This window comes from Haemorhous mexicanus, chromosome Z (genome assembly GCF_027477595.1).
Source record: "Haemorhous mexicanus isolate bHaeMex1 chromosome Z, bHaeMex1.pri, whole genome shotgun sequence".
In the NCBI taxonomy this organism is placed as follows: Eukaryota; Metazoa; Chordata; class Aves; order Passeriformes; family Fringillidae; genus Haemorhous; species Haemorhous mexicanus.
Window position 1 is genome coordinate 35,318,267 of NC_082381.1, and position 27,035 is coordinate 35,345,301.

At 37.0% G+C, this 27,035-nt stretch overlaps 1 protein-coding gene across 3 annotated transcripts in view; it reads right to left on the minus strand.

The window, feature by feature from the left end:
* Positions 1-4,859: 4,859 nt before the first annotated feature.
* KCNN2 (potassium calcium-activated channel subfamily N member 2) overlaps positions 4,860-27,035 on the minus strand; it is a 71,513-nt gene continuing 49,337 nt past the window's right edge. Inside the window, exons 5-8 of one of the 3 annotated variants that reach the window (XM_059874154.1) lie at positions 17,919-18,029; positions 15,350-15,477; positions 10,767-10,836; positions 4,860-8,949 (exon numbers count right to left, since the gene is read on the minus strand). In XM_059874154.1, coding sequence (XP_059730137.1) covers positions 8,662-8,949; positions 10,767-10,836; positions 15,350-15,477; positions 17,919-18,029 — 597 coding nt within the window. In that variant the 3' untranslated portion in view covers positions 4,860-8,661. The remainder of the gene's footprint in view (positions 8,950-10,766; positions 10,837-15,349; positions 15,478-17,918; positions 18,030-27,035) is intronic. The other 2 variants (XM_059874155.1, XM_059874156.1) reach the window with 2 other exon arrangements.

A 27,035-nucleotide genomic window follows, 5' to 3' on the forward strand; every position in this document is an offset into this window, starting at 1 on the left:
CTAGCAGAAATGCCAGGGCTTACAACATAAACAATTTATTTCTATCTAGATTTTCTGACAAATAACTTCTTGGAAGTTATTTGGAGCAATAGTACACATGGAGGGAAGCTTCTGGCTCTCTTAAGTGAATTAAACAGAGTCATGGGAAAATGTTTCTTCATTCACAAAATCAAATCACCACACTCTTTGCTGGGCTCATTTGTGCAGCTGCTTTGTACCCAGCTATGCTGCTTGGCCTTTTGCATTTCTCATGCACTCAGTTGAACTGAACCAGAGCTGTTCAAAAAAGTGTGAAACTTGAGATGTGTGAGGTGTGCTACTCTGTAGCTCCTACAGAGCAAATCACATTAGTCACAGGGCGTAGAACTTCATACCCTGGATTGTTCATTCAAATACCTCCAGCGAGTCTCTGGCCACTTCATACACACATAAGAAATATTTTCTCCAATTTTTTTTTTTTTTGGTGTAGTCCATTATGAATATTGTATACTACAGCTGCAGATCTTTGAGCAGAAATCTGGGGAAGTAGAGGTTCACAGGAGTGAAATGTGGGGAACAAAGAGATGCGAGTCTCTGGCCACTTCATACACACATAAGAAATATTTTCTCCAATTTTTTTTTTTTTTGGTGTAGTCCATTATGAATATTGTATACTACAGCTGCAGATCTTTGAGCAGAAATCTGGGGAAGTAGAGGTTCACAGGACTGAAATGTGGGGAACAAAGAGATGCCCTTGTGCTGCTACCAGACACCAGACTCTTGCATGGTCTGCAGATGTGGCCTATTTCCTCTCCATGGCAGATGTGGGCACAACCTTCAAGGGACAATCCAGATGTATCCATAGCCCACTAACAGAGAGGCTGAGAATCAAACCCTCTCTGTCCTGTTTTTGCCTCTCTGAAATTCATTGCAAAAATTATTTGAAAAGCCTACCTGCTTTTCTGTCCATCTCCCTTCTGTTTCCCTGCAACTGAAAAGAGTGTCTGCAATTCTGGAAATGCATATATATTCATACTGCTGTATTACAGTAATTGCTTCAAATTGAACATAAGTACAGCTGAATTACTAAATGCATTTTAAAGGCTGGATAAAACAGGGTGTAAAGACAGGAAATATAACCCTGAATATATAGGCTCTGGAAAAGCAATCTCTTTCTTATGTTCAATTTTTGTGTTCATTTTTATGCACCTGATAACTGAAAAAATATGACCTAAATTCCTACTACTGTGCTTTTGATAACTGAACAGCTTCCTCCTTGTGTAGACTGCAACTGAAAAGTCTGAAAGGAAAGAAACTTCTCCAGCTGTTCTTCCATTATTTTCCAAAGTTGCTTGAGAAATCAAGAAAGGGCTTCTTCTCTGCACACCTGACTGGGGGTGATGTCCTGAGCTCAGTGTAAGGTGTTACAGTACGGCTGACCAGGTGAATTCAATGGTCAGAGATGTTTTCTGTCCAGTCTGTGGAACTGGCTGGGCAGCAGGGCCAGCTGAGTGGCCTCAAAACAGTGCAAGGGTCCTGAGCTCTGCAGCAAGAAGTGCTTTCAAGAATGTTGAAACATCCGGAATTGTGATGTGTTTGATCCACCACTACTAGCTACACTGACTGAAAGCTCTGTTTCAAAGAAAGCCAGTGAAACTAGGTGGCTTGCTAGCACATTTCAGCCTTGGGACTATTTTCTGAACTTGAGTGGTTAGGAGTCAATCTACAAGTCTTTTGTCTCATAATCATGCAGCACAGGTGAGATTGAACTCCAGCCAGCACAGATGGGGCTAACCGACATATCTTCTGCCATTTTATGCCTCTCTGTTGCGTTTTCGTTTGGTTGGTGTGGGATTTTTTATGGGTTTTTTTTTGTTGCTGTTGTTTTGGGGTCTTTTGGTTTCTTTTGTGTTTTTATTTTTTAATTATTTTTTAAAGTAGATTTAATTTTAACTAACTACTGAGAAGCCAAGATTACAAATCTCATTGCCAAGCCAGAACACTTTCTAATGTTTATTCCCCTTGAATTCTGATAACAGAAGCTGGCGGAGTGTTGTTGGTTTCTATCTTGAAAGCAGGTCATTGTCATACAGAGTTCCTGCTGAGTGCATTGTCCTTGCCCACAGTGGAGAAGCAGACCCTGTGCTTTCTTCACAGGGTAGCACAGCCTGTCACAATGAGTCACACCTTATCACGTTTAGAATGTGACAAGAAAAGGGTTTTTCAGTCCAGTAGACCATTTAAGAAACAGAAGAATACAGTGCTACAGTGGTGTGGGAGGAAGAGCAGAGGTTACACGCTGCTGCCCCACTGGGGGACCAAGGCCACCTCCAGGTTGGGTGCTGTTATCTGCTCTCTCCAGTAACAGGCACTGGGCCAGTGGCCTCTCAGGTGCCCCAGGGCCACCTCCTTTCAGATCAGTCTGGGCACTTTTGCACCAGGGACACGGAGAGAGGCAACCACAGTTCTCAGTGCACAGCAGCTGCAGGAGAAACAAGCACAGAGCAAAAGGCTGAGGATGTGCTACAACAACGGAGGGGGTGGCATGCAGCCTTCCGAGGCCTCTTACCCAAAGTGCATTCATCTGTGCTAAATGTTAGGGGGGAAAAAAAAAAAAATGGAGCTCTAATTGTTACTACTATACTACCTAGGGTGCCATACTATTTGAAGCTGCCAGTTAAATTAAAGAGTGGTTCCAAGATAGATTTCTTGTTCTCCTACATGCATGTCCTGTTCATGTGATTATCCTAACTCCTCCATCAGGAAAACTGATCTGCCACATTTCATTTTGTGCAGACTTGTGGTACTGAGCACAAGTGATATTTTGTAAGTTTCAAACTATTCCTGAGATATATTTTTTGTTTAATTTTTGCTTGAAACCATTTGAAACCTCATCTCTTGCAATTTAAATTAGCCTATGGAGGCTAGGAGCTTTTTAAGAGAATAGTCTAGCACAATCTCTTTCAGATCTCCACATTTCTATTAGAGTTCTTTGTTAAAAAAAAACTCCTGCTTTATTTCTGTATTTCTTTGTATTTATTTCTGTATTTTTGTGATGATCACTCTTGATATTACTCACATTTGGAGAACTTCTCCATATAAGGTGATAACCAGGTATTAAACACATACAATGTATCCCTATAGTTAATTTTCAGGAAATATAATTGCACAGTCACTTACACTTCATTGATCCCTATGAACTTCATACCTGGAGTGAGGCTTCACTCAATCCTTTTCTAAGCTCTGAATCCAACATTTTAACTCCATTATTATTGCTGGTGCTATATGATGGCTGGTCATTTATTTGGACTGAAGATGCTTTTTTGTTCAGAGACCTACTTTGCTGTAATCCACACAGGAGAATATGCATGTCCTCTTTAGACTCAAGGTACTTTGAAATTCAGGTTAGAAAGGGAACAGTAGGTCAGAATAGGCAAAGTCTTAAAGTAGAACCTTTTAATCTAACTAAAAGCTTGTAGCTCACTTCATGTATAATTGAAAACAGTATAGGTTATCCTCAATATTTGAAGACACTAATGGATTTAAGTGAATCAGAATGAAAGGGAAGTCAGCACAAAGCTTCAGTTCTCCATCTAATTTTGTTACTTGCCATGCTAATTTGCAACATGTTCAAGACTGTAGTTTATGTTTTTCTTTTCACTGACACTGTGTTGCATGTCCTTCAATGTGCAGCAAAGCTTTCCAATCCTCTGCAGAGGAATCTTCTTCACAAAAAGCCTGAAATTTATTTATCTATTAGATCTTCAGCTATATCACTGTAACAAAGTCTAATACATGGCAGTAGGGTGATGCTAATTCTGGTAACTGCCTCCATTTTAGGATGTCTACATACCCTAGTCCAGACCACACTGCCACCTGCTCCAACCATGTGCTGTACTGTCCAGCTGCAATTCTTGGCAGGGAACCAAGTGTCTGCATTGGGCTTGATGTTGTGGTAAGCTGTAAGTCTTGAGCAGAGTTGCATAAATTATCACAATCCTCCTCTCCTATTTAATATTATCATCTTGCACACCAGGCTGCTCTTGAGAGACAGGAATTATTTGCTCAGTGCTGTGCTAACTCCCTCTGTAGTGAGAGAAACCTAATTTTTCTGGAGTGAATAAAACCCTGTGGTTTCTGGACCAAAGTTGATGTGCAGTGAGGTACTCAGGCAAGTTGGAGCTAACCCTATGTGCTCCTGACTGCAAAGCATCTTCTAAGGATCTCTTTTCCTTTATTATCTCAGTCATGGAGAGAGACAAGATCTTACAGATACCCCTTAAAAGGGTTCAGAATAAAAAGGCTAATATACATTATAGCTTAGTTTTCTTTGAATTTGTGCCAACAGATCTAGGACCACATTTGCAAGCCCTAATTGACAGCTGTAGGTTAATTTTATTATGCACATGTAAGGTTCTGTGGACATTAATTTCCACACACACAAATGGCTGGCTTTGAGTGCGTGTAAGATCCACCCCAGAACTTCTCAGATATGGCAGTGCTCTTCCCAGGCTGGGGCAGGCTTGGACCTGGGTAGCCAGGAATGCTGACTAAAATTTGTGTCCATTTCTACCTGAGCATTTAGATACGCTGATGGAGAGGTGGAATTCTGAAAATATCATATATAAGAGTTAGCTCCTTTCTACCTTCCCCTCTATTTCACTGCTTGTGACCCCTTTATAATTATTTTGTCACCCCTTAATATTATTAATAAAAGAACAAAAAGACTTTAAGGACTTTGATTTTAAAAGAAGAATGGAAATGAACAAAAAGTTTGACAGATGGTAAGAACACACTTATTAATCAGAAAACCTTCTGTGGATAAAGCCTAGTAAGAATTTTTCATAACTGTTAGTTGGGGGAAAAGAGTTTACAAACAATTTTAACTTTTAGTATTGATAAGGGTTACAGATTTTATTCTGAATTTTAGACACATTGAACACCTTTTATTCTTTTATGCTTAGATATGCTCTTAATGTGTGGCATATCAGCTTGAATGTTTACATATGATCTGACATGGAAAGAGTCTTACAATTTGAAAAACAGTATACTTATCACTTATGTTTGCTCTAATGATGACAGTGATTCCAAACTCAGTCTGGGGAGCCATAGTTTTGAAAAAGCTCACAAGGTATGAACCTCCAGAAGGCATTTAGAGCTCCTAAGCTGGATGCCAAACTTTTAGATGGCAAATCTCTTTCCATATAAGATACATCCTTATGGAACAGCAGGAGGTAAAGAAAAGCTGAGTTGCACAAGTCTGTCTGGAAAGATATGCAGGCTTAAAATACATAATGATTTACAGAATAGAAAATTGCAGAGTATTTGCAAGCATAAAATATATGAACATACTATTGTGATTCTGCAAAAAATGTGAATATAAGTAAAAAGTACTATTTAAATCAATGCATTTAATTTCAAGCATGGTGAACAGGTCTATTTGTGACCTTACATCTCAGTCCTTCTGAGCAAGGTATCTCTGCTCGGTGTCTTTAAAAAAGCAGACTAGCAAAAAGACTCCCAAGAAACTTATAAATGGAATCAGTGTCTGGAATGTAGTGAAAAGGAGTTTAACAGCAACTGAAAGCAGAATTTTCCTACTGGTGAAACTAAGGCAAGAGGTGCATGAAGCTTTACAATTGTAATATGGTAAATATGCCATATGCTTTGAGAAAGACTCCTTGTCATTTGTAAACAATCTTTACAAGAAAAGTCTACATTTAAATACACAGTTTCCACGATCTGTCATAATGATATGTTTTCCTTTTGGTGATTATATATGTTGACAATGATAGAGCTAAAGCTTTGGAACTAAACATTCAGTAATGGAATTTGTGATACTACAAAAGTCAGACAAGGGAAGACTAAAAGGAGTCTAGTGTCAAGAGTAAGAAAATCAAACCAAGAGTGCTTTGTGCTCTCCTGAATAAAAGTTTATATCAGTCCTTTCATGTAGTGTATCCCCATGCAGCACCTTAGTGCTGAAATCAGATAGTACAAGAAAAAAATCATACATGCTGAAAATACAGATAAAATATCTGTAGTGATCTTGAAGGTATATTAAGATGTAGAACTGGAGTATAACATGGTGACATCATTTGCTTTAAAAAGAAAAGAAAGGAATCCAAAATAATTTGGCAGGTTGTTACAGAATGCTACTGATGGAAATAAACCTGATGAATCTCACCATTGCATAAAGCTGTGGCAATAATATTATGTTCAGGCCTCCGAGTCCTAGTGAGTAAAAGAAATGGAGAGGTCAAAGATTGACAGCTGCTCTTTCACAACAGAAATAGCCAGCACAATACTTGTAGCTGGATCTTAATTAAAATTGACAGATTGACAAAAATTTTCAAAGTGGAGCTACAGTTCTTTAAAAACCCAGTTGTGCAAAAAATGGGTGTTATACATATATTAAAAAGATGTAAACAATGAAAGAGCTAGTTCAAGCTGACAGGAGAAAAAGGAATGTATTCAAGCTACAGAAAGTGTATTTCACATTCAATGTCAAGAAGAATATTCTAAACTAAATGCAAAAAAAGATTTCTAAATCTTGACTATTAAATTCCAATATTATTAATCACTACTGGCCTTATGACCACTCATAATCTCATCTAGTTAAGGACTGCACTAGAAAAGTATTAGGACTATATAATATCTGTCTTTTCCTTTGAAAATGATCTCCATAAAAACAAAAGCAGAACTGCAAATACTATGCATACTGCTTGTTATTTCCAGTCACAAAATACCACAGTCTGTAAATAAGGCACGCCAAAGGCATGCAACTGTCCTGCTCTAGGGGGAAAAATACTGAAGTCATCATCTTTCTCAAGGACATAAAAAATTGGAGAAATTATTGACCTTTTAATAAGCATGCAATACTTCTGGATGTCACTTATACATTCATCATTTATACATTCGTAACACCAGAAAAGGAAGAACCTTTAATCTGAATAGGCTTAAAGTGTCTGCTGTTTTTCAGATTATGTATTTGGTTTAGGGAATTCTGATTATTGGAAAGCTCTTCTGTCTTGCACAGAAGGGCTCTGCTCTGACTTCCTGCATTACTCTTTCCTGCTTGTCCTTGCTGACCAGAAGTCACAGTGTTTCATGGAGCAATGTGCATTTCCTCACTTCCTTCAATGAGCAAGCTGGTTACCTCTAGGCAGACATAGAAACAGTCAGCCATGTCTACTTGTTTAGCTACAGATGTCACCCTTGGCTGTAAACTGGGGGAGAGGCAGACTGGACTGGCACATTTCGTAAATAGCAAGTACTAAAAAATGTCTCATAAAGTCCAATAATTTCCTGTTTATAACTAGGAATTGTTAAAGCAAGTTGCACGTACTGAGCATTTAAACTTACCTAGTTTTGCTATTCTGGATCATAAACTAGGAGAAATGTCAAAATCTTTTCACCAGTGCCTACTGGTGACTATGCTTTGTGATTTGTTTGGTTTTGGGTTGGTTTTTGGTTTTTTTTTTTTTTTTTTTTTGTTTTCCTTTGATAAAGTAGGAGACCTTATTTTTATGCATGAAAATAAAGATAGATACCCTTCTGTTGTAACTCCAGTCTACAGCTGGCTTTTTGCAGGAGATTTTGGAAATATTGCTAGAAGTGTTTTGCTAAGCTTGACTGCATAGCAGGAACCATGGGGATTGCCCAAAAAAACCGTATACAGAACACTGCGCTGCCATCACACAACCGTGTGTACTGTAAGTCTGTGTCTCAGTCATTCACTCCAGAAACACAAAGAAAGGAGTGGAGAAAGTAGCAACCTAACACTTTCAAAACCCAAATAGCATTATTAGGAGACTTCTGGGTGAAAGTGATGCTTTTGATCTGGACAAACATACCTGGCATTGTTATGAAACTCTGGAAGAGCAAACAGGACTTTGCCTGTGCTTTTTGCATGCCAGTAGCTTTACGAATAGTCAGTTTAAAAGATCATTGCTATGGGCATTGCATAAATAATTTTATATACATAAATACATATGTATATATCTATTATCTATGTGAGTGTGTGTGTGTACCAATGCATGTTAAATAAAAGCCCTAACAATATTTTAAAAACCCATAGCTTACTCTGAGACTTATTTTCTAGGATAAACTATATTTTTAATTAATCACTTCAGAAATCAAAGCCGTTCATGACCTTTTAAAATGACTATACATACACAGCACACTGTTAGATTAATATTGGTTTTTTTCCCCCTCCACTGCAAGCAAAGTTTGACAGTTAGCTTTCATATTTAGAAATAATTATTAAGCTTCAATTTAGTTTCTTAAAAGTTCATAATTAGGTCTTTTGATTGTGATCTTTTTTTTGGTAGTTAGGTCAAAGTAATCAAGTAACTATGTGCAGAAATTAACATTTTTATTATATTAGATTATGTATTGTAGTAGTAAAGCTTGTTTGAAGTGCATGAATAAAAAGTGAAATTACAGGAAGAACAATCTAATATAGCAATACTAGGTGCATTCACTGTGCATCTGAGAGGAGGAGGGGGGAAAAAAAGAAGAGTTTTCACTCATTTTGGCCTAAAATGTGTTCAGGTTTCCAGGATTCTGACATCAGAACCCAGATAACGCTGGCTAGAACCATAGGGCTTTACAATAAAAGCTAAAATATTGACCATATGATGGCAAAAAGTCTTTATTTTGCGGTTAACTTATTCTCTTCTAGCTACTCTCTGATGAAGTTGGTGGTGCTGTGGAGGATGATCTCCTTCTTCTTGACAAAGATCGTGATCGTTCAGCACTGTAGGCAACATGCTTATCGTAATTTTGGATCTGAGCCTCGAGGAATTCCCTCTGTTGCTGGCTGATTGTCTGGCTAATCAGTCCAGGAAGAGCTTGAATGCTACCAATTAAAGTTTCCAGTTTAGTTTCCAGAGTAACAATTCTCTTCTCAAAATCTTCACTTCTTTCATTTAAGTCAGAAATCATATCATACATGATGTTTTGAGTCTGAAAGTAAAAGGATGTAAGTAAAGGTTTAGAGAGACCTTACACGTATTGTAACAAGTAGCACAACTGTATAAGGATTTGTAAAACAGGATATGAGTATTATAACAATATCTAATTTTGTGAAATAATTTTCCCTGTAGATTAAGTTACAGTAGACTAAACTTTCTACTAGATTTTTTGAGCAGAAACAAATGGCTTTTAGTAGCACTTTAGATGTCGAAGTTGAAATCAATTAAAGACCAGGCCCTTTTTGGAAATTCAGATGTTTGGGAGTGTACCAGGCTAAGCTTTTTGAACAGTCAGTGTAAGCCACCAAGGGACTGAAGGCTCCACTGATGTATTCCATCCTTAATTGTTCTTGATTCTGGTTTAAAATACCTTCATTCTTCTAAGCAGAGCACAAATGTTGTTCACTGGCTTGCCCCTTAAACTTGGCAGATTTTCTTGAATTGGCAGTAAGAGGAGTTGAGTGGATTGTTTTTGAAAAGTATTCAAGGAGTAAAAGCTCAATTCTATGCTTTTTTTCTTTTGCACTCTTCAATCTATCTGGCCTTTACAAAACACTGCTGGAATACACCAAATATATAGAGTGTACTTTAAAATGACACAATGGTCAGTAAAAATGTAATCTGAAATGTGTTGTTTCATAGAGATGTGGTTAAAACATAATGGCTGAATCTCTGCCTCTTATAGATTGAGGCTTCAGATCATTTAAACTAGAGTCAAAACTGGATGTAATTCAGTAGAAAAATCAGTTGAAATTTCTGAACCATCCAAAGGAGAGGAAAATTAATTGACTGACTGCCTGCCAATTCAGTATCAAGTGTGTTATAACCTATTGCTCTGCCTCCTGTTTCAGGATGCTAGCATAACCCTTGAAAGCGAAGTAGTCTACGCAAAATAGTATATTAAAAGTCAGTATTAGTTGCCAGAAGCATTAGACTGAACTGTATTTTCACCTGAAGTTGTCACGTAGTTCTGTAAAGCAAGAGGGGAATGAACACTGAAGAGTTTAATCTTTGCTTTGATGCACTTGACATCAAGGAGGATTTTGAGGTAAATGAAGAGGTGTACAAGAAACCCTTAAGAAGAGCCCATCAATGATTCTAATGTAGCCTCAAATTAAGCTCACAGTTACTGTTAAATAATATTAAGTTCTAATGAGAAATCCAAAATGCTATCAGCTCAGACCTCTAGTTATTACATATTTATGAAAAATTCTAGCAACAATAAACAAGCAGCTCACAACTCTTTTACCTCAACTTGAATGGTTTAAAAAAGATTTGAAAATCCTTATGATATATTGGCAAAGTAGGCAGTTATTATTCATTATAAAAACTTAAATAAACGCAGAGCTAAATGTACTTGTCCAAAGTTACTGCTGCATAAGACAACAGGAACAGGAATCCAGAACTTCTAACTCCAGTCTAGAGGCTATTTACTATGGTCTGTCATGGCACAGTCACTGTCACCACATAATAAATTCTTCTTACTACACAGCACTACACCACTACAGCCCACTCACAGTTCAGCATTTGCCATGACCTCTGCAGTCAGCTCAGGAGCTCTCAGGATCAGCCTCTCAACTGTGAAGTCTTTTTCAAATGTACAAAAAAATAAATAAATATGGCACATTCAAACTTTTATCAGGATACTTTTTCAAGATGCAGGGGCTACCACAAAACACACACATAGTTTCATCTGCTATATGCAACACCTTATTAACAATATTTGCACATATAATGCATAACATTTTCACTTAAAAACTGTTCATTTTGAAAGGATGAATGTTGAAACAACAGTAACTGCCTACTAACCTTTGCCAGGTCCACCAAAGTGTTGGCTTGATCATTCAGTTTCCTTTGTTCCATTTTTACACTTCTTAATCTAAAAAGTGGAATTTTAAGTCAGATTTTTTTTTTTTTTGTGAGGTCATACTAGGATTTCTAGAGAGCATGCACAAAACTGACAAGAGCAAATAACTGCATGGACAATGCCTTGACTACTTTGTGTAGAGTCAGAATCTTTCATGTGCCTGCTACAATGAGAAGCATGCTTCTTCAACACCGCAAAAAAGGAAAGAGCAAGGAAATGTGATGTCCTTGAGAATACCATTTGCCATGGTCAAAGTTGAATTCAATAAAGAAGATAACAATTTATCCAGACTACATGAAAGAAAGCCAAAACATTCCTCAAAGCCTCAGTATCGTGACAAGTAGATATAGGAAGAAACACAGAACAACAGTTTTTTGTCATTATTGTTGTAGTAATCAAGAATCTTCCCATGCCTACATGACTAGATACAGGTATTAGCCCTGTTCTGTCGGAAATGGATTGGGTTAGCAGGTGTTGGAACCTGATGAACATACAGTGATAAGTGAGTTTCTCCTTACTTTAAACGGAACTTCCATCAGACCAGCAGCTAAATAAGCAACATGCTTGCCAATACATTTGGTTTTTTTGGATAATTTGTGAATCTAAATATGATGGCATTTTAAATTTACTATTTAAACTATAGCATTGAAAAACTATGAAAGAAGCAGCAAGGGTATATTTTTTTCTTTGATGTGTACCTATCTGCATTATTGTTGGTTATGCACATTTTTTTGCAAGACACATGACCCTTCTTATACATTCTCTGATACGAACCCATGTTTTCCGGATTGACTACGAGAGGAGTTGTTTGTAGATTTGATTTTCACAAACAGGCAATTTCTCCCTTAAGTATGATTCATTTGTTCCACATCTCATAATAGATCTATACCTGGATTCTCAATGACTTTTCTGGCTGTTCTAGAGCAGGAAATAGGGTTTTGCAAAACCAAGGTATCAATTTATAAACAATGTGCGATAAGATACCACTTCGGTCTACAGTGTGCCAAGGGCCAACCACAGTAACAATTTGGTTAGCTGTCAAATGGAAGTGAGTTTGGCAGCATTTCGTGACATGTGGGTTGCAAATGCATTCTCTGCTCATTTCTCACTGATGGTATTAATTAGAAAGGTAGTTTAAAGAAAACCCTCTTGAAGGTATTCCAAAACCAGAATGTTTCTTTCATCTCTTTAGTTGACAAGCATTTCCTTTCATATCTAGGCTAACCGGTATGAGAAAGTAAATTGTGCAGAGTGAAATATCATTTAAAAATATCTTTAAAATATAAATGGAAATAACTCTGTTAAGGTAGAAATGAACTGATCACATAAAACTGGCATTCCAGGAGCTTGTTACTGGAATGCCATATGCTCTTCTTCCCCTGAAAGCTTCTCTCAGAACACAACATAAATGCAGACGGTAGGAGTCATGTTTTCAGAGGCTACAAGGTGGAGTTTTTCTAAAGCAAAAAGGGAGTCTCCAAGGTACAGAATTGTATCATCACAATGTCAGAACAATTATTCAAAGGAAATTATTTCACTGGAGAAAGAAAACCCCAGAGGTTTGGTGACCATTCTTTCAAATAATGCGCAGAAGATGTGTTTTCTGCTTTTCTTAAGATTCATTGACTCATCTGTTTGACAATCAGTATTTTAGTTTTAAAATTCCAGGAAGTTCATTATTATTGTAGTATCAGTTGACGCCAACATGATAATTCTTCATAGTAACCAACCCAAAACCTACCACAGGCTGTAAGAATGTATAGATATGGCAAGTCTTTAGCTGCAGCAGCCAGATTTAAAGAAAACCAACAGACTTTCTTAGTATAATTCATTAAGATAAAATTTTGATTTTATGAACTTCACTTATCACAGAAAAAGATCATGATTCTGGATCGCATTTCCATGGCAGCAATCAGACCACTGAAATTCACAAATAAAAACTCTATTTTTTGCATGCAGACAGTGGTAAATTCTGCAAGTTTAGAAAGGAAGAGCTTATACAACTTACTTCCGAGCTCTATTTTCATTTTGTTGAAAAAAAGACAAAACAAAAGAAAACAAAGTGTAAAATATACTAAAACAACCAAATGAGCACAGTGGGCTCGATTCAGCAGGTGGAGAGTCCTAGGGAGCTGCTACTTTTGATCAGTAGCTGCCTGAGGAGGAGCCTACCTCGCATTTATGATGAAGGAATCTGACATATCTTCAAGCCTTCCCATTAAAATCTGTAGATTTTTTTATTCATACAATACATAACATGCCTTTTTATGATTTCATCTTCATCTTATCTAAAGTGTATGAGAAGCAGAACAGCCAGACCAGCTGAACACAGTTCAGAGCTATGACCATGACTGTTATCACGATCTGGTCTGGTTCCTTTTATGAAATTACTCCTGAAATACCACTCTTTTTATTTTTGTCTCCTGTGAAATGGTTGAAGGTGAAGGAGGGGGATCAAACAAAACTTAAGGCTCTGGAAAGATGGAAAACTGTAAGTCACTTGAGAAAAAGTGCAAAGATGGAAAGGGATGAAAAATTAATTTGCATCCATCTAATCAGCTACAGGAGGAAAGCAAACTGCTAGTGGAATATTTTTATTTATGGTGCCTTCTTCAGCATATTGGAAAAATTATGTTTGGCTTGTTTTTGTTGTTTTTTTTTTTTCCTGAATACAAAAGTTTTGGGGCTGTATGTGAAGTGGTAAAAGACAGAGAGAAATTATTAAGATAGTTGTGCAATCTAGCTGTCACACCTAGGAAAAAATTATGGATGCCACCTTCTTCCCTCCACCTGATTAATTAATTTTTAAGGGAGATGCAGAACACACTTTATATCCTGAAAAGTTCTTCTCGGCTTGAGTGATAAAAAAAGCTGGAGATCGAGCCTGCTGTGCTTTTTAGATTCTTTTCTGAACATATGTGCTCATACACACACAGACACACAAACACACACACACACACACACAATAAATAGTAAAGTTAAAATGTTAAGAAACAATCTTTGCAATCAAGGATTCAAGTCCAGTAAGGAGGCACATGACATGCTATCCTCTCCCCAGAACCCCTGTCACTCCACATCCCAATCCTTTAAGCTAAGCAGGATGGCCAAACTGCTATATAAAAATACACTTTTTATATTCACATAAAAATGCCTCAACTTCTGTGGTCATTTTAGTCCTCAAAATACCTCCACATGTATCTCCACAAATGACACAGTAACATTTAAACCTGCAATTTTGCTAAATGTAATACAGTAATCAAGATTTACAGAATATTTCATAGCTTAAGCTTAGCTACCTACTGCTTTAAAACATTGCTATGAAAGAGAGAATGATTGTTAGTCTAAATTTACTAATAGGAAATGAGTAAACCTGGCCTTTCCTTCCTGTCTTTCCTGTAAGATGCTACATAGATGTTCTTTTCATCATGGATGCTTCCCTCACATCTCTTCATTGGTTTCTCAGGCACAGGCCTAGACTCAGAAGTTATGAAGCCATCAGCTTGAAACTGAACTTAATTTGTCTACTTCTTCCCTGCAACTCACGGGAGCTATCTTCATAGGCTGGACAAGTTGCTGCCTCAGGCTGAATGGGGATAACAAATAGAACAAACAGACCTTGACCATTCCTCAAAATAATTCTGGTTCCTGAGGACAAAACTCTAAGGTTTTTTTCCCTCTCATGTAGTTCAGGAATAGTAACCATTGTGCAATTCTGCTCATTTTGATGGGCTTTATAACAAATACATACTGCAAATTTTAGATAAATACTTGTAGCTTGGCAATACCATGGCACAGCTTAATCCTACTACCAGTTTTAGGTCTCAGGCTTGTTTTCAGATTCTCAAGTAGAGGGGAAGAACTCATTTGAATAATGCCAGAGGTGCTCAGTGGTCTCAACTACTGGCATACACTCCCATTTTCTAGAACTGATGGCAAGGGTTATAGCTGACATACCAACATTACCAATATTTGATCATATGCACTGAGAATATACAGTGGAGAGAGGCAACTAAACACTGGTGTGCCATGAAATTACACTTGATGAATATCCTTTTCATTAAACACTACATATAAACTCTCTTCTATCATGTCATTGTGATTTTAAAATATTAAAACTTCTACAAAGAAAATGTTGTTTTTTTTTTTAATTTCCTTCTGTCTATTGTAGCTCACATCTTCCTACCAGGAAGAAAATGCATTAAAAAAAGATAGTCTCAATGGCATAGAACAAAAAACGTCTTAGATAACTCAAGAAGCATGGGAAACTTCCAAAAAACATGGACCAGTTTATATGGACATAAACTGCCAATGTACCATTTTATTATACTGTAAACAGATAATACAGTAAATGGTTATATTTGTCTTACTCTGAAAGAAAATCAACCTCCAGAACAATCTTCTATGAAGGGAAGGGAATGGTATGGGGAGAGGAGGGAGGGGGCGGGATGGCACTAAGAGTGACTGAGAGAGAAGGAAACTAACAGAAAACACCTTGGGAGGAAAAAGAAAGCAAAATAGTACTTACTGATGAATAGCTTGCAAGAATTTGCGTTGATGTTTCCTTACTTTTGCATGGTCTATTTTTTTAACCAGCTTTGTGTTTTTATAAATTAACCATGTTTCCCTGAGTACATTGGCCGCTGCATTTTTCACCTGTTTAATAAAAGAAAAACACCAAGCTGACAAAAGTAGTATTACATTATGTTTTTACTTTTCTGTTATTAATTCCTCCAAAAGCTTTTGAAATGCTGTCTTAACTGTGGGAAGTGAGTACCTCAGGAAGCTGAAGCACTGAGGGAAGAAAGCTACTGGATTAAGGGGATTGCTGAGCAGTTTCCTTTTTATATAGATGTGATGTTCAGATCAAATATTTTTGCATCCAGGAATAATTTTCCCTCTTCAAAGACCTGTAACACCTGTTTGGTGTTTATGGCAATATAAATTACAGTGAGGAAATACTAATGCATTATCTGTATGTGTATTCAATAGGACCATAACATTTCTCCCTTTCTTGTTCTATGGTTAGCACTTAATTCTTTTAGCAATTGAATTAACAGTCTTTTAAACTTCCAGAGCTGTTTGAGCACTTTGTCCATTTTTTTTTTTTTCTGGGGGTGGCATTTACTTCTTATACTTGTTTCTTTTTTAACATTCTCCAAGAAGATGAAAAAATATGTTGTCAATTAATGTGGGCAGAGTTCTATTTAAAAAGTGCTTTGACTCTTTTTTTAAATTCAGCTTTCTATAAAATATTAAGAGTACCTACAGTTTCCTTTTTAGACCCTCCAAAATTTTCAAGACTGCTTAAAAACATATGAATAATTTGAATGCAATGTTGATTAATGGCTGAATGACTACGTTACTTGGAAAGAAAAATTGTCCTAATTATTAAACTTTATTTTCTCTCCCTCCTGATTTACATCATGCCAGTAACTGCAGTGTCAGAGCTAAGTCAGTGGTTAAGACATTGCAGGAATGTCATGCAATAGCTTGGCCCAGCAACAGGCTCCCCCACCTTGCACCTGTAAGTGCTGGAGAACCTTTTCCTGTCTTCCCTGAAAGCACAACCATGGTTTAGAGACCTCCTCACAATCCCTAAGTAGCCCTCGCATTTCCAAAAGGTACGGCCATCATCAGGCTGTGAGTAAAGACCCCCAGCATCTGCATGATTTGTGATCTGATGTGCATCTTGGATTTGTTTGCTTGCCTCACTTTTCATGTGCTTTGAGCTTCATGAGCTTAAAGCTCTGAAAACATCACTTGAATAAAGTATTAGACTAACACTGAGATTTATATGAAGAATAGATGAACAAAATAAACTTCAAAAGGCATAAATAAAGACTAGACTCAAAATCTGGCCAATCTCTGAGACACATTTTGGGCTCGGCTGTCAGATAACACTAGAAAAGTAACTGTGTTATGGAAGGAGAAATTATTTCCTGTGGTCTAGTATCAACAACACCTTAACTGACTGCAATAGGAACGTAAATCCACAAGCTCAGAGAGACACCTCGTCAGACACCATTTATACCTATATAAGAACTCTCTTCCCACTCGTTCTTAGTCCTTCCCTGCTGTGACTCCTTAGAGGAGACACAGGTTGTTAGTGGTGAGCAGCACAGAAATGAGAGCCAGCAGAGCCAGAGCAGTGCTGAGAAACACAGCATGTGGGGACAGGACAGGGCTCTCTGCAGCAAAGGGAGCCTGCAGTGCTGCATGGAGCTGTGCTGCGGCAGCCATCCTCCTCCCGGCCTGGAGCAGAACTACTGTCTCCATCTCAGGCACTGACATCCCTCTGCACCCACCACTAAGGAGAAACTCTGCTGAGTTGTGATTATAAGCACCTTTGTCTTCACATTGGCTCTTCTCAATAATGAAGACTGAAGAAGTTGAGTGGACTGTACAGCTACTACTCATTTTCTTTTCCCCTCAACACTGACCTGTTTAATTTCAGCAAAGGATTTGTATTGCCTTGTTTGTTGCATTTTCTTTGATTTAAAATATTTCTGTCAATACCAATGATTACTATTTTGTAAAAAATAGTCTCTTCTAAAAATAACATATACAAATATCTTCCAGGGTCCTTCAGTGCTGTATGCCACTAAATAAACCATATGTTGTGTACAAAAAGCAGCTGGAAAGACTGCCTCATTGTTATTGTTCCTATGTTGTCAACATTTGAAAACATATGTTGTTTTCTTAAGAACATCTCTCATAACTTGAAATTTTTTGTTTTTATCTGTTATTTCACCTATTTTAGCTACAAAAAAATGTATTTTCATATGCCACACAAAACTTTTGGTTTAATACTATAGTAGAGTTTCACAGCATTTAACTGCTAATTAACACCAAATACCTTCCAGTCACAAGGGCCCTCTATACAATACTCTATACAAATTCTTAAAATTTGCTGACGACTTGCAGTTGCCCTCAATTTGAAGAAAAACTCGAGGCATCTCATTTCAAATCTTTCAAAATAATAGCCATGATTAAGTTCAGCAAGGACACCAAGCAGAAGACTACTTAAAAACCAATGCATAAATAAATTAATACACAGTATTCCTTTTCAGTTGTGAATATAAAGTGTGACTTACTCTTTTAGTTAGCTGGGTGTCCATCATGAAATTATGCACATGTTTTTCAGCTTTGGTAAGTTCTAACTTCCTTGCCACCACAGCTACCACCAGTGCAGTGCACCCAGCACCCTGAAAACAATAAAACAAACCCCCAAGATGTTAACTACTGCATTTTGCAGAGTTTTTAGAGGAAATGTCTCCTTTCCTGTAGAAGTATGGCAGGCATCAGGTGATTCATCCCAGGTAAATACAGTGAACATACTACAGCTGTTTCATTTCAGAGTATTATGACAAGTCAGTATTTACAGGCTGGTAAACTATTAAGGCACCAAAATAATTAGTGAGCACCATCACCCAAAAGTTCTGGTGTTTTGGTTTTTTTTTCTCTGCAGGGGTTGAACATTTCCCATTTCTAATGCATAAACAAAGGGGGTGATAAAAACAACTTTTAAAACCCAGTAACAGAGTACCCTGTTCTCAAAAATTTTCTCAAGGTTATAACAACTGCTAAAGAGGAAATAAGATTAGATTAGTATTTAGCACACACACACACACACAAAAGAGAAGTTTCTTAGGACTTTCTGCAGGGGCTAAAAATAATAGCAAAATTAGTATTTACTCACTTTAGTGTATTTTCCTCTTGTTCTGAGTCCTTAAGTGATCTTTTCCTATATTATTTCTGCTTATCTTATTACCACATAAAATAGAACACATACACAGGACTATATTTTCAAAACTTGGAAAGAGACAATACCAATTTTCTAATTCACGCTGTGTATATGCATGCACATGCATGTATACACACTGACATGCATGTGCACAACAGGCAAATTCCAGAAGGTGCCTGTCTCTTTGGAATGACAGCGGCTTTAGCAGCATAACAAACACAAATGCTTCTTTATGGGGCAGGTGAAAAAGAAAGGAGGTTAAAATGAGTCAGGTAATAAGCAGTGTCAGTTTTATACATCTAGAGGTATCATTACCTTTACACTATTTATAAATTCTGCTGCTTTAATATTTTGTTTTAATAAACAAATTCTTACATCTTCTTTTTTAAAAAAGTATAAACATCTCATTAAATATACAAGGCTACATTTAACTAGCAGGTTCATTCCAATCTAGCTCTTATTCACTTGTGTCAGTTACTCTTCAATATAAAGAAATCTCTCATTGCTTCTCTTTGAAGCTTAGCACATTTTGATTCACAGAGCTTTCTTCTACTCATTCTGTATTTCTCCCAAAAATTTATTCTCTATCCCCTGCATCTATAACTGCTTTATCCTCTCCAGAAAATCCAGAAGAAATCTCAGAATTTAGCTTTCAAAATACAAAATCCATTAATAAAAACATAGAGACTGCAAAATAATTTAACTCAATGGAAACCCTTTTTCCACACAGAGTCCTTAAAAAACTGGATCTTGTCTCTCTGTGTACTTACTGAGGCATACAATGAATTCTGTGAAAGCCTTGAATTAATAATTTTTCCATTTCCCTGGCAGACTGTTCCAAAAAACCCGCCCAATCCTCCTCTCATTTTCTCCAATTAGCTCTCGATTCCATCCTCAACAGCTCTCAGCATTCCTTCAAATGAGTCCCTCACAGTTTTGCTGCATTTCCTGCTTCCTTCCTGTCCTCGATATTAAGCCTTTGTTTTTCTCACCTCTGTTGTCTTGTGATGATGGAAGTTCATGGGAATTTACTTGAAGTTTTGCTCTCTCCATGAGTCAAAATGGTGCTAATAGTTCTCTTCCTTCTCTAGACCCCATTAACAGTTAAAAAGAGAGAATACAGCCCAAACAGCTTGAGGCTAAGCACTTCAGAAGGCCACTAAGCCTCCACTGGGAAGAGGACAAGGCAGAAGATGCTCTAACACATCCTACCCCCTCCAGAAAACAGACAGTTTTCTTTAGGTCTTCTTCCTGTCGAGGAAAATGCTAATATGCAGAAGACTACTCTGTAGGCAAATAAATTAATAAATTACCCCACCCAACAGCAAGGAAATGAAGATAAAAGCAGACATCTTTTGGTTCAGTATGTCAGGAAAACCAGGGCCAGCTGTTGATTTAATGACATAACCAGAGTTCTGCCTGCTCACAGCAAGAAAGCTAGAATGAAAATGAGCTTATCAATACAGACCCCACTGGCAAAGAAACAACTATTTAAGCCAATTTACTGGGGGAGAAAAATACTAGATGACTCTTTCCCAATCCCCCTCAAGAAGGTTAGAGGAATAGTAGCAGGCAAAAGAGCTTGCTTTAAAGCAAAATCATTCCAGCCTTTGTGATTAAGGCATTTTCAATGTGGCACAGCAGCTGCAAGGGCCAAATGATGTCAAAAGTAAAAGTTTTATGTCTCACATAAAATATACTGCCTGTGATGTCACAATACTGTAACTGGTGAGCTGTGACAACCACCTCTATGGTGTATATGCACTGCTATCTTCCTCATCTCCAGAACAGCTTATTGTGATGGCAAGGTACTCTAAATTCAGTTTAAGCCTCTTGGTTTTGTGATATATGATGGGATCTCAGGACATGAACATGAGCTCTTTTAGTGTTTCTTCAGAAGTATGAAGTATTATCCTATCTGCATGTTTACATTTCACAGTACTGTGAAGGAAAAACAATCACTCATAGCAGCTTACAACAATGACTAAAATTCCACTTAACCGACAACCTAATTATGCTAATTAATATTTTATGTTACAGCAACCTGCAGTATTACATGGCTCCCCCAAAGAGCTCAGCATCCTTAAAAATACTCATAAAGTGAGAATTATTTAAAATTGCAGAAATTAAATGGAGGAAATACAGTTGCTTTAAAAAATGGTAGCATTGCGTGCATGATACTTGACATGATTTTTGAATATGCTGACTCATAGGAAAATCAGTAGGTCAGTTTATACGTCCAGTTTGTTTTATCAGTACTACAGCAATGTATCAGCTACTTATTTATTAAAATTACTCAAACTTAGTAAGAGCACTAATAATTATTTCATCTGTAGGAGGGATTTTCTAGAGAATAAAATTCTACAAAGTCTTATATGTGATTACTGTATTAACTTTCAACATCATTATTTTTATCCAGTTTTGAAGTAAATAATAAAATAAATCATTGCTTCAAGCTCTTGTTAAGGAGAATTATATGTAAGATGAAGAAAATTTAAAAGGCAGGATGGTATATATTTTCAGGTATCAAAGCATTAATTGATTCTATCTGGAATTCACACTCCTTAATCAGCGGCCTGACCACCTCCTGCATTACAGAGTTATCACAGTGTGTTTTGCCTTGGTAAGCAGCCTGGTTTTAAGGGCACTCAGGACAGAAATTATTACAACACATGCAGTGTAAGCAAATTGATCAAGCCAAGGCTAAGGTCTGACTACATTGTTTATCTGCTCCACTTAGTGGAAACAGGTAATAACAGAATTAGCCACTCATTAATTTGATGGTGTTCAAGTACTCTATGATCAAATATTTGCCAGCAACCACCCGTTTTAAAAGCTGATTCTGATACCTGAATTCTTCTGTTTTCCAGAAAGCATGTACAAGCTGAATGAAATTATCTACTAAAGCGTGGGAAGCTCTTAAAGATCACAGATTGAAGAATAGGCAAGATTAGGACTCCGCTGATGAGCTGAGCAATGCCTATTTCCTGTTTGCAAGGATCAGAAGATGAAGCACATGAATTTAATCCTGAACACACATTATTTCTTGCTTGATATGAAGTGTAGCATATTTGTCTAAAGTAAAAGCAAGAAGTCTAAAAATAAAAAAATATCCACAGTCTTCCAGCTGAGCAAATCAACAAACTCAGGACTTCACAGTGGCATCAGATCTCTGATGGTGATGTAGAATTTGCACTTATGAGCAGTACAGCCTTTAGCATCAGGTTCACAATCATTTACACAGGACAGAACTTGCCTTGATTGTCAATCTATTTAGCTATTGTCCCTTATGAAAACAATTTGATGTGACTGCATCAACTTGAGGACATTTGTTGTATCTTTAATTCTAAATACGCTGCTCCTGTTAAGGACAAAGAATGGCACCTAAAGGTCAAATGCTCATGCAAGTCTGTGAAAGCCATTCTCCTCTCTAGCCCTCTTTGATGCCTAGAATCCAAAGTGAGTTTCCCTGATAGAAATGTAAGTAGAAGTGTACGTTAGCATTTTACTCATAAATGGTTAGGCAGTTTTTAAACACTAGTAGGATAATAATTTTCTGTTACATAAACCTAAATGATGACTGATACACCTAAAAAAATGAGTGGAAGGATGGATTAAATCGAGGGGGAAAAAATAATGTCATCAGGTATTAATGTCAAGCCCATGTTATTTGAAAAGGGAAAGAAAAGAAAAATGAAATTAATTGTATTTTAAATTATGCTTTAAATTTAGCAACTGAACATGACATAAATTTAGCTTAAACATGACTCTCAGAAGAAAGCATAACTATTACTTGGTGTTGCCTTTCATTTTACTTACATGCATCATAAATTGCAACTTTCCCTATTATCTGCACAGTCTCTCCTCTTGGCACTTAGTTCTGAATTATTGCAAGCCTCCTTTCAACTGCTTTAACAAAGCAAACTATGCCTTAGACACATCAGACATCGCTGCAATGGTTATTTTCTTTGCCTGTCATTCTAAAAATATTACTCTGCCCTGGGTTGATGTAGTCCCTTCTCTACGGCACCGTATACAGAACATTTGCCCTCAGTTGCAGTATTTTATGACTCCTCATGGATTTCAGTTCTAACAAGATCTTTCAGACAAGATTCTTTGCATCACCTATTTACTTAATAAAAGCTCCCAAGAAACATATAAATCTAATATATAGTTTTCTTTGAAAACCTTCCCCTTCTTTGTTTAGGATTTTATTTACTACGAAGCCTAGCAAAACCAGTGAAGGTACATCAGATTCTGGTATGCCAAGATGACTTCTACTATCCTACATAATTCCTCCTGGTTTCCCATTCTATTTGCTCTATGAGAATGCTAAACTTGTCAGTAATTTGGGCTATGTATTTCTATTCTCTTTAAACAGCACTGGTATCAATAGGATGAGTAGTCCTGAAGGGCTACAGGAACATAAATAAGAATTTAAAAAGGTGGTAGGCCTGTATTACCCAGTTACAGCATGTACATCATACTAGACCTGACTTTCCCTTTCTCTTCCTTGTCAAAGTCACTCATCAATACACTTACTACATGCCAGCTGAGATGCCTTTTGCAGTCCAACCACAACCCCCTGTCCTCTTCACTTTTGCAATCCACACTGAGCTTTCTGCTGATATCAGCAGAATCACCATATCAAAGCTGGCTAACTAGAAGTTACTACAGAGGATTTTGCATTACAGTAAACCACACCTGACACAGCCATTGCAGCTGGAGGGAAAAAGCTGGTGTTTCCCACAGCACAGAACAAAAATGTGGCTATGGAATCTGGATCAAGACCATGCCTTTACTACCACTCACAAGTGCTAAGACTGAAGGTTCACACTGCTGCAAGACAGTGATTGCAAAACTGCAGGGTTCAGAGTTCAAGGGCAGTCTAGCATGTACATTTAGCATTCTCATTAAGGCCCAGTTTTACTGACAGCCAGAGAAGTGCTTTCAACTCTTCAACCAAGGGTTTATCTAAGGCAAATAAAGCTTTGCACTGGCTGCATTTTCAGTTAGAACTGAAAGCAGCATTGGGTCAGTAAAGAAACCCTGTAGTCCTCTAAGTAAATCCCTCAGGCATTGTCACTTGGTTCTTTTTTTGATAAGGTTCCAAAATATCTTTACAAGACTACAGTGAATTGAGTCACTCCTGCAACCACCTGGAGGGTGCTGCTGGTGAGAAGGGAAGCAACACTGTGCATCAGTGTCTCTGTTGAAAGTCATCTGGCATCTTTGGTTTACTGGACTGGAAGTGAAGTGCAGTCTTAAGTGGTCACAAAAATGTCCTGCTATACTTGCCTGTAGCTGAAAGAAGGCAGTTGCCACATTTCTTGCTCACTTCTCTTGGGATCCACTGAGGGAGAGAGAAGGTGCGCTTTGCAGACATATGGTTCTGGTGGGAAATTTAGCTCTGCACCAGAAAAGGCACAACATTCCTCCTGCTGCTCTGCATAAAATGAAAATCCTGTAAGAATTTAAACAGGCATTTTGTTCATTTGGCTCTCTCAAAGGTGGACATACATGACCACCAGGGAAGGTGCAAAAAAATTTTTAAAAAATGTTGCTTGAAGTAAAAAAAAACCTCTCCAAAACAACACAGACAGAAGCTAGGGAAGTGGGACTGTATAAATGTGGGTTTGTATTTGTCATTGCTTACTGGGAGAGATGCATAACCTTGCAAGACTGAAATAAAATGAGTAATAGGACAATAACTACATTATGTCACCAAAGGGTGACCTAAAAAAACGTTCACATGATTTATACTTTCATGTATTCAATATTTGCCTGGCTACTATTGTCTTCAGTGGCTTTTGTCTGTATCACATCTAGAATTTTATTGCAGCATTTAAATTTCTGATCTATATAAGAGCAGATGAGGTTTGTTTACTTCTAATTAGTCCAAAGGTTTTTAGCAATGTTGTGAAAATAAAAATTATGAAGACCATTAAAATGTTATATATAAATGTGAAATTGATTAAATAGTGTCACACATAAGAATGGGTGAAGTAAACTTCTTGAGAAATGAAAGCTGGGTACTAGGAGAGACATCTGGCACAGCACAGGACATAATGATTTATAACATGAAGACAGTATTTCTTCTACAGGGGAACCTATAAAGGACTGTAGTGTAAATGCATGTAGTGTTAATGACTGTAGACTGTCAGAGAACCCTGACAATTGAATATACCCTGATGACTGGGCTTCTGATAAACCTTCAGTGGTCATAACAGCTAAAACATCCCTGGACAGATTATCCCAAAATGCATAAAAAACTTTTTGCTGGGCAGGGGAAGTCCAATTTCCTTAAATGAGCAGGATTAACAACCTATAAGGCTGATGGGAAACATCATTTCAATAATTCAGGATGAAAGCTACCAGTGATATTCTTGTTCCTCACCTGTTTTGTAAATACAAAAGTTTCATAATACGTGTAAAAGCATGCAAAAACTGCTGTATTAAATCTAAGGCTATTGCAAATGAAATTACATGTTCTCAGATCAAAGAAGTTTTGCTGCAATAGTCATCAGCTCAAGTCATACCTATGTAAACATTGACACCATGAGACAACTGCCTCTCACTCCAGCCAGGAACTAACTGCCTCTGAATTTACCGAAATGCATGAATAACTAGACCTTAGTGGGAAAAAGTTTCTGTGGCCTCTGACACTTCAAAAACTTCCCTGATCTACTGGTACAAACCAAAGACCTTCTGAAGAAATTTTTTCCCCTTAATTTTTCTAGTTATGAAAGATGGTAAAACCTTTCAAGAGGTGTTGTTTACTCAAATGGAGTAGAACCTCTGCCATTGATTCGCTTTTCAGATTAATGCCCTCTCAACCACTACTTCAGGGATAATGCTTTAAAGCTTTTCAACCTGATTTTGATAATTTATGATTCCATACTTCAGCTAAAAATTTCATTCCAACATGCCACGGACATAAAATAATCCCAAAATACCTTTCCCCCCTAAAGAAGTTACCATTTTTGTAATTTGTTGTGCTGGAACAACAATAGTAGAGGAGCCGACAAATTTCTCAGCAGCCCATCTTTTAATAGCTCCACCCCTTAGAACGCAGGTATCATTAACTGTCTTCTCATAAAATTGCTGCTCAATACATTGTCTCCTTAGGTTGTACTATCATAGAAGGAACAAACACAGTCTGTTCTAAATCCTGATGTCATATTTATTACTGAATTATCAGAATCTATTGAATTATATTCTAGCCTATATCTGAGACATGGACCCAAGAGGCTATCAATTCACATGAAAACTTTTCATATTTTCTGTACTCTCAGAGTAGTAAAAACTGAACAGTGTTCTAGATGTTTGAGATATCTTCTTATCCACAGAATGATGCACCACAGTGCTTTAACTTGAATTGATCATACCTTTTCAGCTTTTTAAGTGTAATTCAATACATTTCTATATTTTATAAACCATTGTTTCTCTGACACACTACACAATTAAACAATGTGAACAAAAGTTTTCATAAAATCACACATTTTAGACATTATTATGCACAATTATTTATGACCTTTTTGTACACTATCCATAAACTTCAATAAAATAATTTCCATATTTCCTCAAATCTTATGTTCACCTTCCTTTTTTCTCTTTTTCAGGACTCATCCCAGAAGACATGCAGACAATGTAAACTCTGCAGTTAGAATCTACTTGTTTATCACCTCTTTTTTCTTACAATCTAACAAATTATAATTTTAAAAAAGAATACAGTTCAGATTTTGCTACCAACAAAAATAAGGCAGTTAGAAACTGCTACTCGAAGTGCCATGTTCCTATTTTAGATAGTTCTCTATATTTGTTGGTAAGACTAAGCCATCTACAATTACCATTTGCACAAACATCACAATTAAGCCTTAGATGAAGAGTCCTCTGTTCTTAAACCAGAAACACTTCATCCTCATCACTTTTTTCATGACTCATAGCAAAGAAACCGTGATTGTTTAGAAGTAAATGCAGACTTCCAAAGGACATTAAAACCTTCATAATGAGAAGATTTAAAATGAGATCTTATTAAATTTTGATTCACCATTTGGAACTACAGAAACTATTGTTCTTAAAGCCAGATTGTACACCCTGACTTCATTGCAACTCCTCTAATGAGAATACTTATCTACATGAGTGGTCTTCAAATACTGCAGCTAAAATTTGCCACTTAAAATTTTCACAAGGAAAAACTCAAATCTTGTCCACAGCTATTGCATACATTTAAGAAACTTTCCTTATTTATTTGGTTCTTTCCTAGGCCTAACAATCTCCTTGAAGTCCATTTCAACAAGAGAAGCAATTAAAATATAATTTCCATATTAGCAAAGCAGACACCTGGAGCAACATCTATTTCATTTAAAGGCAACTTCATTGAGCTGCACCCAACCAACTGCATCCTGCAACAGGACAATTGCAATTCATCCATTTTATTTGCAGCAACATAGGTTCGGCCTACGTG